We start from the raw sequence: 14,620 nt of genomic DNA on the forward strand, positions 1-14,620 counted from the left end.
ACACCCTGAGGTGACAGAAGCCACTGAAGTACCACAGTGGAAACCACGGGGAGAACTGTACTGGCACCTCCCCTCCCGCTCTCTCTGTGCTGGAGGTTTTACTGGCAGGGAGAAATCCACCACAACTCTCCCCTTGGGACTCCCACCACAGCACAGTGATGGCATCACACAGACAATCCGCATGGGAACACCCAGACCGAAGTCTCAGCAGGCAGCTGGCACCAGCAACAGAGTATTTCTGCTGTGCTGGGCTCTCTAAGTGGACATTTAAGAGCAGGCACAGGGCCACATACAATAAAGTTGGGAGAGCTGTGAAGAGTAAACCCAAACCCACTCTGCAGTCTGACACCACCATACACTCTTCCTTCCTTTCCTCTCATTTAGAAAGGCCCTGCACTTTCAGACAGTCAGCTGCTAGATTGCCCCAGAGCCACCAGATCTGCTTAATCGTCAGATCTGCCTAGTCAGCTGCCGGTAGCATGGCCCCCTTAAATTCTCCTGATGAGGGTAAGAAAGCCAGACACTTAGCCTCATCTGCCCACGAAACTTATTTTTATGTGGGCTTTCAGACAACTTTCAAGTCTTACACTAACAGATGAGACATTAGCTAAGGCATTTTTAGAAAGATGCCTTAAAACGTTCCCTTCCAGCAGAAGTATAGACCAACTGTCCTAATGGTTTATATGAACACAGATTCTGGCCTACTTAATTTGATCAGGATCATAGAGCAGATCTAAATGTACATACAGGCATACATACCTACAGACAAGAACTTTTACCAGGATCCTACTATACATATACTAACAAAATACACATTTGTGTGCACAACGCAATGGTTAGCATACCCAGACATATTAAGATCAGCGGAAACTAAGAAAAGTGGCAAGAAACTGGTACTTTTTCATTCACCTCCTCTAGTTTGATACCTTCTCCCATCCCATCCCCACCGCCTGGATTGTTGCAGGCAGATCATGCTTCTATCCATGCCCTGCTAATTCCTTTTTGCTTCTGATGGATGACAGAATGCAGTTCTCTGGAAAGGAGCTTTTTTTCCATAAAGGAAATGTAAGTAACCTTTAATGAAAACTCTTCAAGTGCTACTTTCTAGTGACATATAGGAGGATCACTGCCGTCACTGACAAATCCATTCCTCCTTCCCCCCAACACAGCTGGTATCTACAAACCAAAGGACATTTCCCACCAAAGTTTACAACACTGGGCCTCACATGAACAGAGAGGTTCATTTAAGGGAGAGCACAAGAGATCTTTCATTTAAACACACATACATAACCGAGGTAAAAATAGGGAGAGGAAGTTCTGAAATGATGGAATCCAGGAAATTCTCTCCAAAGCACATTTATAAACAAACTCTGGAACAAATGACACATGAACTTGCTGTGAAATGAGAGAATTTCCCTCCTTTTCCCCCCTTCCACATGACATAAAACACTGTTTCTAACAGGTAAGACTCAGGTTACCATTGCATAAATATTTACTATACAAATGTCATTCCTATATATTCCAGAGCAGATGAGTTCTCTCCTTTCCTATTGAAATAATACAGAAGAGGAAACACAGTATGTAAGAAACAGCTGCCTTCACTTCAGCAGCCTTCTCAAAGATATTTTTCTTTTCAGCTGTTTGCTACCAAGGCTCCGAGAACTGACATTTCCTTTTAAATCGGCACAACGTACCTGAGATTCCTGCAGAGAAGTTCTTTAAAGATGGTCTTTTCACTACTGTATAGGATTCTCCGACCACGAAGACTTTATATAGCACGGCGTTGTGATTGATGAAGCTCTGAATGACACAAGGGGGGCGAACAGCTTTCAGGCCCTCCTGGTTGAAGATGATCGCCATCTGGAAACACGCACACACAGTTGTGCACGAGTCTTTCAATGATTTCATGCTTACCCATCACCTGACTAGCAGTGAGGGGGAACATCTACTGATGGATATATATTGACCACATGTGAATTCCTGCTCAGTAGCTAGTCCTATTTCATTACGTTTCATTTCACTGATGCAAAATTCTCCAAACACTACTGCCAGTGCAGCTTTCATTTTCAATCAACATTTTCTTCTCAGCTCTTTGCAATTTCATTTGCTGCTTTTAGTTGGGAAGCTACTGCAACTGCATGTACTACAAAAGGGTAGAACATTTGACCAACACAGGTGACAAAGTTTGTATTGAATACAAGCGTGTACCATGAGAACAACAGAAGGAATAGCTCTGTGTACTAACTATACGAGTTCTTCCCCACAGCTCTACTTCCCATGGTTTGGTTGAGTCCAGTCACAATGGACTAAGCACCAGGGTTTCACCCACATCATCAGAGACCTTTTTTCAGACTTTAGTAGTTCTTATTGCTAGCAAATGCCAGCATAATGATTTTCTTGGCTTGGTTTCACCCCATTACTCCAATTAGATAGCCCTCTTGAAGGGACTGGGACAAATATGCCAAGAAGAAAGGCATTTATAGGGCTTAGGTTTGATCTCCATCCTCAAAGCCCTGAAAAAGCTGTGCTCGTTATCTGAATACTGACCTCTCTTCATTACTCCAGTGATGCTAGGCCTTGTTATCCACAGTGGCAGTAGGGCATGTTAGCATTCAGGTGAATATGAGTAAGGACTGTTCAAGGCCAGAGAATCTGACATACATTTTATCTTCCTTTCCTGTGGGCAAAAATCCCTCCCACGGGTAGGGATGCATTGCTTAGAGCACCTTCCCCCTCTGAAGAACCTTGAAGGCAACAGCTAACCATAGCAACAGCCTGCTGCCTACCTCAGTCAGTGCAGGATGCACAACAGTTACCAGAAAAGTTCCTAAGCTCTGAAACACAAGTTTTTTCTTATGCCTGTTAATATTTTCTTACTGGCCTGCTTGGGCCCACTGTTTTACTCAGGATGCAAGACAGTTCAGAGAGGCTAAGAGAATTCCTCTGGGTCCCACAGTGACTCCACAGCTATATACAGAACAGAACTGGAGTTTCCTGCCTCAGCATGGTGCAGATGAGTTATACTGCTTGCTTGCTCTTTCCATATGCTTCCTGACAGTTTTCACACTTTCTGAGATTAGCCGTATCTTAGTGAAGTCAGGGTCACTGGAAGGATTTTATAAAGAAACTTTACCACTTTGTGCTCTTTCTCATGTATTATATGTGATCAGCTGCTCATCTGATGTACGCTGTACTTTCAGACTGAATTTTTGCTAACACCTTAGTTTGTTCCTGTAATAAAAATAGTAAATATAATAGGTTTTGTTGTTCAAAAACATAGCCATGGTAAATGATGTAGTGATGACATATTCATAGTTAAAATTCTGAGCACATTTTTGTCCTTATTCTTCCTTATCTGGTAGACCACATTAGATCACATAATTGTCTGCATGCATGCACAATGACTCAGTAGATTAACATTTTCTGAGTTCAAGTCAACGCATTCAATACCAACTTGCAGCTTATATTCTTACTCTGTTTCTATTATACCAGCTGCTATCTATCTGACAGCACAGAGTGGACTTGCGAGTCGTAACAACCTGTGCAAGAAACCTACTCTAACCAGCAGAATCATCTATCAAGATGATTCACAGCAACAACATCATACCTCATTTGTCTCTCACTGGTGGCGAAAAACACTGCTCTCTTCCTCCTCCTGCGTAGACTGCTGGCATTGTAGTATCTACATCATCATACTGGCAAGAACTGTGCCGTTTCTATAGTGTTCTCTTCAAATATTAGTTAATTAATCCCCACAAACAAACATAAGATAAGCAGGTACTTATCATCCGATTTAAGAAGTGTGGAAACCCAGAGAGTTTATCTTCTCAGCATAGAACTGATCTAGGCTACTGGAAACCACGTGAAACCTCTCTTCTGCAAAGCTTTGTGATGAGAGCCCCGTGGACTAGCACACAACCCATGTAACTCCCATGGTGTTGCATTATGCTGTTTCACTCAGATGTCTCATGGTTTTTAGCATGCATGAATACAGCTCCAAGAATTCACTTGCAGGGTGCACTTGCTCTTTGTCATCTAGCACAGACCTGCTGTGTCTGGCAGTAACATGGGAACAATACTTTATATCATAATTTCCAAATAGCATTCCTCATTATAAATGCAGAGCTCTTTTGAAGGCAAAACAAAACATTTGGCATGAAGAATTTTTACTGACAATGTCCTTAAGGAATTAAGTCTCAAAAATCACAGCAATTCTATGCCTTTTCATTCCTGTCTGCTCAACACTTAGAAAAAGTTATTCTGGGCACATTTCTTTAGGTTATGGGTCTCAGTGATGTCTCACTGCAGCTTTACCAAATGTCAGTTATGTTCTGACCTGCTGGCAGCTGGGAAGGACAACCTTCAGGTATTATCTCAGTTCAAGTCTAACAAACGGTCCTAGCAAAGTGAGCTTCAAGTGCTGAGCTGGCTGCTGCAACTTCTAGTGTAGAGGCCATGTAGAACTGTGGGACACCACAAGAAGACTAACAGCACCTTGGCTTGACTAGCTTGTGTTTTCACTGCAAAATGCAGTGTCTGCCAGCCTTGGTTGGCACCAAACCCAAACTCAAGCCTGCACCTTCACCTGTCCCTGTTAGCCAGTACTTGAACTTTCTGAATAGTCATCTTAGGAAGAAAAGCAGGCTTCTGGTCAGGCTGTGTTCTAGTTCCAGTGTCAGCTCTGCAGTGGCAATATCTCTACAGAAAATGGAGCGATTTAGCAAAAGCCAAAGGAGGAGTCATTAATAAAACAAGCAACAGTTTCTTGCTTCTAGACCTATGCTCCATCTTTTAAATGGACTGTACTGTAAGCAGAGTATTTATTCTATGCTTCCCTTGCCATTATTGACCACAAAATAGCAATTACAAGACAGTTTCTCTCTGATCATAAACACACTTTTGGATCACTCCTGAGAACTCGGCAATTCCAAAAGTGACTACTACTACTAACTATGTAAAGTACCACGCAAGACTTCAGGCTTTTTTCCAGAGGTCCTCCTAGGCTCTAGCCATAAGTTCCTGTGATAAAAGTGCAGTCTACAACTGTATTTTAGTCTAATTTTTGCTCAACAAATGGAATTCTGGCAGGAGGCTGAGGTATGTCTGCACTGTATGAAAGAAGAGCAAAGAAAGATTCACCAGGGAAACTAAGTCCAAGCCTGACTGGACAAGCACTGAAAGGTCAATGCATGTCAGGTTGCAGTTACAGAGGAACCCTTGACAAGAAAATCAGCAGTGAAGCTGCAGTCTTAAATTCATTAACAGTCCAGTCCCCAAGTGTTCTCAGAATGATAGCAAAAATTTATAGTGGCTGTTCTGGCAAACTAACAGGACTGTGTGTCGGCTTGTAAAATGATGCAGGCTAAGGCGTGCATGAAAAAATCTCACTGCATTTTTAAAAGGAAGTGCTGGTCACTCAAGGTTTCAGCCATAGTCATTCTGCTCGTCTAGATTTACGTTTTACTTCAGGGCCTTCAGCTTTCAGAGATGCTGCAGCAATGTACTGCATGTTTCAGGAGCAGCTGGGAAACCTGGACCGATGACCACATTGTTAACAGAGGAAGCCAGGCATGAGGAGAGCCAGCAGCGAGGGCTGGATTCTCAAAACTGAGCTGTGGTAAGCAGGAAGGCAGGAAGAACAAATGGAAAAGGATTAAAACAGGACTCAACTTGCCTAAATTTAGAGGAAGCTAGGCTCATAGGGAATGCACTCCTTCCAGGAATATACAATCAGCTTAACTGCAATTGCCTTACGGGAAGAAGGGAAGGCAGATAGTTCTACCAGTCCTGTTCCTACCCCAGCTCCAACCGTGTTATTACAACTGAACATGCCTGGAAACCGCCTCTATTTGCTATTCATTTCCCCTCAAGGAGAGGAACCAGCTGCTTCATCTGCAGCACAAAACCATTTCTCACCTGTACCACATACATGTTGGAAAAGAAACATGGTGGGGTGGAAACATCACTTAAGTGTGACCTCCCACCAAAGGAGAGGCTGAAGGAGATTCCTTGCAGGCAGAATTGACTGGAGACTACAAACTGCTAGAAGAAACTAGATGATAGGAGCTAGAAACTGCTAGAAAAACTTCCATGTCAAGAAGTTAAAGTCATATTTAACTTCATTTCAGATAAATCTGAAAAAATAATGGTGTAATTAAACATAAGGGAGATGCAGGGGAAGGGAAGTCATCTGGGCATAGTGCTCATTCTGGCTACTACAGGATTGGAAAGCACCAGCAAAACCACCATGGGGGGACTGGAAGCAGGGGGATAACACTGCAAAAGTTTAACTCACCTCATGAGAGTTGGTTCCATGGGCCACTCTGGTTTTACAAACTGGGTAAATAAAAAAGAAAAAACAATGCACCACTGAAACAGGACACACAAAACTCTTATAAATCCATTGCCGCCCGCATGTGCAAACCCTGGAGTTCACCAGATCAAGGCATTGACTGTACCAGATATCAGTGACAGTCTCTGCTTGAACAGTGTCCTCAATCACTGCAAAGCTTGGCTTGCTCCAAGCCCTACTCTCTCAACTCCTCCCTGCAACTAAGGTGCAAGCAGAAGTCATCATTACGACTGGACAGAGGTGCAATGTATCAGCTAAGAAGTTAGTACTAGTACTGGTATTGCCATCCTGCCTACTCAGAGGGCAATTTCACAAGTTTGTGATTTTGCCTGAGGCTGGAGCTTCTTCAAAGGTACCACAAAACACCACTGTCCTGAAAACAAGGGAACCGGGACACAGTGGAAACCAACTTCTTTTCCTACCTCCTTCCTGAATGGGCTGAACAGAACTAAGATACAGCATATTTTTCACAGGCAACCATAGAGGGGGACAAAAAAAGTAGAAAGAGCCCTGCAGTTCTTTCTCCTTCATATTCCTTATCTGCTCTGTATAGCCTGGTTCTCACCTCCATCCTAAAACTAGTAAGAGGAAAGAAACAACATGCTCCTGCTATATGATGACTAGAGCTGATATTATTTATGTGTTAAGCAGAGGAGATGAAAACTTGCAAGTAGTGAGGGGGTGGACAGGACAAGATTTCTTTGTGGTTGTTGGAAGAGTCAAATTGCCATGCAAAAGAACAGGGAGATATGAAGGGCAGATGATGTGCACTAGAGTCCAAAGTTGGTAACTTGAAATTTTGGAAAGTGGTACATGATGTCTTACAGACACATGCTCTGGAGAGCAGGAGCATTTTTAAGAAAGAAAAAAAAAGCAAAGGAGAGAGAGGAGGCAGAAAAAGCACTCCCACGGTACCACATTATATTAATTTTCAGTGTTATTTTTTTAATTTCATCATCATTTAGAGGGGTTGATTCAGGTCTTCTGAATATATGGCCTATGCTGCTGTCTACTGAGCACTAGCCAGCCTGTATTGAGAGGACAATGTGGGTGGGTGAGGAAGGGGGGTCAAAGCCATTCAGTGGGCTTTAAATTACTGCTTCACAATCTAGCTTCAGGATACCTGCCTCATACGGGAGAGCGATGGCAGGGAGGGAAAAACATGCTTTTTCTACACAACTTTACCTCTGAACCTTACAAATGAGGCAAGCACCATGCAAACAAACACCAACTAACTGATTCTGCTCACTTTATACTGCAAGGAATCAAATACAGGAACGAATTAAAGCACAAGCCCCACAATGAAATTTGCTACAAAGCACAAACAGTTCATAGCAGCTGTTTGAGGTTATGGGCCCTTGCAGCCTGCTATCTATGGTAAATCTTATACTCCTTCTTCTACCCTCTAAGATAGTATTTGTAGCCTGTACCAGGGAAAGGGAGGGGTGGGTAAAAAAAGGGGGCAGTCAGCAAGGCAGTGATTTTCTCAAGAAAAACAATGAACGCAGCTGGCAGGAGAAACTTCTTGCACAAGTTCAGGGCAAGAGGCTAACTTTGCTAGAAATATTAGCATTTCCCAGGAATGCATGTTTACTGTAGCGAGGTGTTTAAAGTAAGAAACCTCAATAAAAGGCAAAGTAAAAGCTGATAGGGAAGGGTTTCGTTCCACATTCCAAGTAGACTACTTCAGAGCATTTGTTTCAGGAAGGTTTTAACATCCCTGACACTTTGGCAATGAAACTTACACTCCCACAGTGTTGCCTACATATTGGGGGGTGCATGTGCAATATTCATAACCTACTAGAAGCACTAAGGAAAAGCCCATGTACATACTGAATGGGAATGCCAGTCCATTCTTCTCTATAAGCTGCAAGGTATCTTCTCCACAGGCACTTGTCAGCTCCATAAAGGGCGGGGAACAGATCCTCTCATCTGCAAGACAAAAAAAGAGACTCAAATGGAGATGAGGGGTTTAGCTTCTCAGCTGCATCATTACCAGCTCTCTCCATACTAACTGCTTCCTGATAGTCAGCTTTACTTTAACAGTTGATATTAAAGCACCGGAAAGATTATGAGCAAGGCCTGAATTTGGGTTTCTGGAAACATTTCAGAAGATGAAAGGCCCAATTTTCAGATATCTAAATGGAAATATAAATCCCATATTTTCACAGGCAGCAAAAATGATCACCTACTTAGGGATATGTAGCTGCACAAGGCTTAGCCAGTGAGGTGAAAAGCAATTGCGACCTTAGCTCTTAACATTATGCCTTCAAGCATCATTTTCTAAAGCATTTTACAAAAAACTGAACAGTTAGCAAGTATGGCCGGAGAAGGCAGTCTCACAAAGCCATCATTACTGTAGGGCCCCTCAGGTGGCAGGTTCCAGTGTGGATTTACTTCAGCCAGGGTACCAGCCATGTAACACATCACACTGTCTATTGTGACCTCTCTGCCATGAAAACAGTGCTCACTTGGTCTGGCAAAGCCAGTCAGAGCACTCCTGAGACACCTTGGCAAGACTGCTCAGTGGACTTTGGTGAAAGAGAAAAAACACGGGAACCAAGGTAAAATTTAACAGAGTAGGTCTGCTCCAGAGTGCTTGTGCTGACGTTGTGCTTGTTCACACCGGGTTGCGGGAAGGCTGGAGTCAAAACCGAGCCCTCTTAGTGACTCAGTGGGTTGAACTGCTCTAGGATTCACATTGTGTTCACTGTAGGAGAACTTTGATTCTCGTAGGAATACAGCAGGAAAGGGGGAAAGCACTGTAGGACTCGGAGTACTTGAGCATAAATCTCCACCGCTCAAGAAGGCTGGGTTGCAATTTCAAGTGCAAAGAGAACACTGGCTTCAGCCACGGCTCTGGGACAGGTCAGCAGGCCCAAACACTTTCAGACAAAAGCTGTGCGCACATTGAGAAAGTCAAGGCAAGAACATCACTCAGGTAAGAGCAACTATCCAACTTAACTCCTCAGTGAGCACAGCCTTAAAAGTACTGCCTCCATGGAGTTTTAGGTGTGGCCAGGTTAACTTTGGAGTCACAAATGAGTTATAACTCGAGTTAGCTGTGCAGTACTGAACTGCAATTCAGAACAGGTCTGCCTAAACTCAATTCTAAGAATTATTTCAAGAGAAACAGCATGACACCTTCCTCCAAGAAGCAACTGGAGACCACAAGTTGTGGGAGCAACTGTATCTGGCAAACTCAAGCCACAAGTTTCTATCAACCGGCAACTTGTCTTGAAAATAAGCAAAACGTGACTGTTATTACCATCCACATCTATCCCAGAGAGCACAGAGAATCCAAACAGGTGGAGGCTATGCTGCGCAGATGGGGCAGAAACTGAAAAGTACATGTAAACTAAAACCCTAGCAAAACTAACTATATACTACTATGAGAGTGCCATGCATCCTGAAACCACTTTATAAGCATTGTTTAGATTAATGCTTTTTACTTCATTATAAGTATATGTTTATGAATGTTCTCTCACACAGAAGAAAAAATTGAATTACTGAAAATAACAGACACACAAAACTCTATTTTGGTATATGTATCTCAATACATGCTTCAACGCTCCAAGAATATCTGAAAACTCTGGCCATTAGCAATACTGTTGCTACAAGAAGTTTTCTGTGAAAAGAAAAGACTATTTTCCTACATCCTAAAAGGAGCAGAAAGATTGATGCTTTGAGGTCAACCTCTACAAAGCTAAACAAAACATCCCAGACTTCAAAGCTTTCAGTTCACTGCTATGAAAACAGAAAGCAGCATCCAAAAGTGACAGGTACTGTAATATTTACAAGTCTTTGCCAGAGTGAAAAGTTCCTTAGTTGGATGAATTTAAGGAATCAGATTTGGTTTACAGATACTTGGGAACAACTTTGGCTTGGCAGCTCTCCCACCCATATGCTTAATGCTCACAAATAACTTTGTCTTCAGAGTGCAGATGCAGAGGGATGTATGGTTCCATCTCACTTCCCTCCATTTCTCTCCCATGCCAACAGAAATGGGACACAGGGAGGATTCAGCATTCCTGCCAATTACATGACACTTGCATGGGGAGATGAAGGAAGGGGCAAACAATAATTTCTTTGACTTTGTATTTAGGAAAGACCACCTGGATCAACAAAAAGTAGCAGAGAAGACTCTTAGCATCTCAAAGTACTCCTGCTGACTTTGCACGGCAGTGGCATTTTCTCCACGAAGAATGCAATTCTAGCCCATGGAAGCCCCTAAAACAGACCACTAATTCACAGCCTAACCTGAGGACAAACAAACCCTCACTCACCACAAGATTTCAGTATGGTCTACAGCTAGAAAGCTGCTGCTCTGAGTTTAATTGCACACACTGCGATTCTGAAGGTAGCTGTGGGTTTAAAAAAAAGTACTCCAGCTGCCAGCAATGATCCTCTCCTTCCCAGGGTGGCAAACACATGCTGAAGCTTTCTCTCATCACCAAGCTCCTGCTATCAGAGTGACGGCAGTCCTCTCTGCACTGAGGTCCAGGACAGACCTAATTCAATGATTGAGAGTCAATCTCAGTACTGTTTTACATCAGCATAGAACTACACCATACGATCTACAAAGTGCAGCAAACACCTAGCGGTACATTGAACCCTCTCCTCTCCTCCTGCTGAGGTAAGCTGCTTTAGCAGGTCTTACTGAGCTGTGGTCAGGCACCGGACCCTCGGCCACCATCACTGCTTCTTTGCAAACCAGTAGTGACCAATCACTGTGGGAAATCATTGCCGAAAAGGACAACAATAAATATACAAACAAATAAACATAACAGTCTAGAAGTGAGAACGGGTGACATGAGTCTGGCCCCACTGCTGACCCTTTGTATTGATACTACAGCCTAACCCTCCTGTCTAAAACCAAGCAATATTCTCATTTGCATCAGAGAGCTGTGGGTGAAGCACTTCTATAAAAGCAGTCTGAGAACTACTAAAGTATGAGGCCACAGCCATGGCGTGCCTCCTATGGAGCTGCATTAGCCATGCACCGCTAGCAGAAGTGATTCTGTATGTGTGTCAGGACATCAAGCTGATACAACCCAGAACCCATGCAAGAAGCCGATGCTGTTGCTCTTCTACCATCAGTATTCACTCTGAGTCGTGCGTTGGGGTACTGCTGACTGGAAGAGACTTCTTCTAAAACAGCAAGTTTGGAAAAGGCTCTGCCTCATCTTGCTACAAGTGCTCTTAGTTCCCAAGAGATTATTACAAATGCAATTTCTATGCTTTCCACTTTGGATCTGAAACTAAAACTCAGGCACTTCATCACTCCCTTTGGGGTACCTGCATTGAATCACATGATAAACAGATAACCATAATTATTAACTCTATCTTCATGCAGCCTTTACTGAACCAAAGATATCAGCAGGAAAAATCTCTCCATAAGTCAAAGGACTGCCGTGATATAAGAGGCTGTACATTTTTATAGGGCACACTTAGAAAAAGAAATACCACTCTCTAAGTGCCTAATAGTCTCTCAGAGACCTGCCTTTGAAATACAGCCAGGACTCCAGGTGGACCATGTCAGGTCCAGAACTGCCAGCTTAACAGCAATAAGGAAAGACTCTTCAGATCGGGAGAGGGTTCAGCTCTCACTTCAGACAAGTACCAAAAGTATCTGTAGCATTTTTGTTGTTAGAAACAACACATCATAATTAAATTTAAAAGTCGAAATGCTGTCACTGTGTTCCTCCCCCATCTTTGTCCTCATTTTTATTGTATGCCTTGGCACAAATTTTGTGGTGTCTGCTTTCTATATTTTCCTTAAATTATTCTCCCTTTTCTTCAGGATTATCTGATGTCATAGGGAGCTCCCTCTCTCCTCTTTTTTACTTTCTGCACTTTTTATCACCCCCATCCCCTTTTCTTCTCCTTGCCAGTCTTTTGGTTCAACTGTCATTTCTGTTCTTCCACTGCTACCTACAGTTTATCCCTCCATCACCTTTGACTGGAGATCACAGCTGGGATCACGTTCATTGCAAATGCAGGGGGAGCATTTGCAGTGGGACCTCTGAAGACATCAGGGAAGCTGCACTAACAGGTCACAGGGTGACAGGCAGTAATCACCTTCCTCCGCACAGCATTGGGGCAGTCAGCTCTGGTATGTCCATGTCCTGCTCTGGGGTGAGCTTTGTCACAGCATTACTCCATTCCCATGGAACAACAACATTCTTATGAAGGTAGAAAAAATGACTGATGAAGGCCAGTTTACAGGATGAGTAACACAGCTAACCAACAAGAGAGAGGTAAAAGAGTGCTCAAACCAGGGTGTTGGTGCCAAGGGAGGGATTATTCCGGATGAAGTTCAACAATAGTGACAGGACCAATGGGATGTGAAGATGGGGAAAATGCAGACTAAATACTGGCTGGGGGAAAAAAGTTTTCTGGTACAGAACTGGTGGAAATCTTTATGCTTGGGACTTGCTTCAGTAAGAGTTGTAGAGCAGTGCTCCTCTACCCAGGGCCTGTGCACCACTGGTGGCCTGCAGAGTGCCAGTTACAGGACACCCAAACCCCCGACAGGAAGAAGGCACAAGAAACTCAACACTGAACACGCACTCCCATTCAGCAGGCAGACAAAATAGATCGAGGAAAAATAAGACTAATACATAGCTGGTCCCAGTTGAAGCAAACCTTCCGTGATCGTAAATGCAAACCACTGTGACAGGGCTGTACAAGACAATCCCTGGATGGTTTTCAATGAAGGTAGATGGTCCTTGCACTATAAAAAGTTGAGAAGTACTGACACAAAGGACAGCTGTGGATCACTGTGGGGAAAAATTGAACTTAAGAACAGAAGAACCATAAAACACTTTGCTATTCAGGTTTCTTTGGTCCTTATGATTTTGGAGAGCTAAGACAAGAAATAACAAACTGCAGATCCAATGCTCTGCATTCATAGATCAACAAACTGCATTTCCTTGTCTTCAGAAAAGGAGTTTAAAAAGAGAGTTCATGGTTATCTGTGAGGATAGCTCAAAACCTGTGGCTTGAGCCAAAAATAAAAAGCTGCTTCTGAAAAGTGCTGGTCTCTGCTGTAAACACCCTTAAGATAAGGAGAAAAATATCCATGTCAAAATCAGGACTGGCTCAGGTCAGTCATCATCCAACACTCATGGAGCAAATGTTAAGCCTTAAGCTATCTGAAAGACTTACAGCAGACCATATCAAACTCTAAACTTCCTACTTTGTTGAGAAAAGCCACTCTCTAACAGAATAGTTGGCTCTGTGATTTGAAAATGCTTACATCTCTTTAAAAATAAATATATTTTCAGTAAACTGTGCTTCACTAACTTCCACCAGCTTGCATTGCTGCACTCTGCTCCTGGGGGGATAGAGAGGATGCAAAGCCAGGGCAACGTCTTTTTCTCCTAATACAATAAGCAGAGGAAATCTGAACTTCCAGCTCACCCCTGCCTCCTAAGTTCGTTTTCAACCAAAAAAAAATGACCAAGCACACAGAGAAGCTGGCAGGTTCTTTTTTTAGCATGCAGCTTAACCTGACCTTGAAGGTATCTTAATTTAAATCACTACATGACTAGAGTTTTTTGCCCTTCAGAATCTCTTTAATCACAGTAAACTTACCATAGCTTTGGACTGTCACTTCTGCTAAGGTCAAAAGTTGGTATGTCAAGGAGTCAGCCAAGCTAAGTCAACCTACAACTTCACAGCAGCCCAGCCTCTATAATCTGGAAGAACCCCTTCCTCACTTGTTCCTCTAGCAGATCTAGTAGATAGTATCTAGTAGATAATTTTTCAGTTGAAGCTTCATAAACCCCACAACTTTATTCATAAACCCCACAACTTTACAGAGTGTTCAGTCGTGTTTATTTTAGCACTTCTGAGCTGTATTAAAAATACTCTCAAGTTGTTTTGCCTTCCCCTCAGACATATGTGTGCATGAGGAATATTGGCAGAGCAGATTTTAGTTCAAACGTATGTCAATCTCTACTCATCACTGAAAAATCAACCCATATCTGAATACCCTTGTGTTTGCATCTTACTCAAGTCTGTGAGGGGAAAATTCCAGTTCTCATGATAAAGCAGCTGTATTTGGGGAACATTTGGCAGCATGTTCCAAAGACACAAGAGGGCAGAGCAGACTCAGCTTTGAGGGCACAATTTTAACCTTACCCTAGCTTGACATACAATGAATTGTGCACTGAATATCTATGTTAAATGGAACATCTGCAGGGCAGCAGCCTTAATTTCCAATAAAGTAGTGATTTTGAAGCATCTGGGCAGTGAGTGAGG

At 43.0% G+C, this 14,620-nt stretch overlaps 1 protein-coding gene across 2 annotated transcripts in view; it reads right to left on the minus strand.

Moving 5' to 3' along the window:
• ITPK1 (inositol-tetrakisphosphate 1-kinase) overlaps positions 1-14,620 on the minus strand; it is a 156,836-nt gene that overhangs the window by 14,989 nt on the left and 127,227 nt on the right. For both annotated transcript variants that reach the window (XM_049828741.1, XM_049828740.1), the window contains exons 5-7: positions 8,186-8,284; positions 6,296-6,336; positions 1,695-1,860 (exon numbers count right to left, since the gene is read on the minus strand). In XM_049828741.1, coding sequence (XP_049684698.1) covers positions 1,695-1,860; positions 6,296-6,336; positions 8,186-8,284 — 306 coding nt within the window. The remainder of the gene's footprint in view (positions 1-1,694; positions 1,861-6,295; positions 6,337-8,185; positions 8,285-14,620) is intronic.

Source organism: Accipiter gentilis, chromosome 25 (genome assembly GCF_929443795.1).
Source record: "Accipiter gentilis chromosome 25, bAccGen1.1, whole genome shotgun sequence".
NCBI lineage: Eukaryota > Metazoa > Chordata > Aves > Accipitriformes > Accipitridae > Astur > Astur gentilis.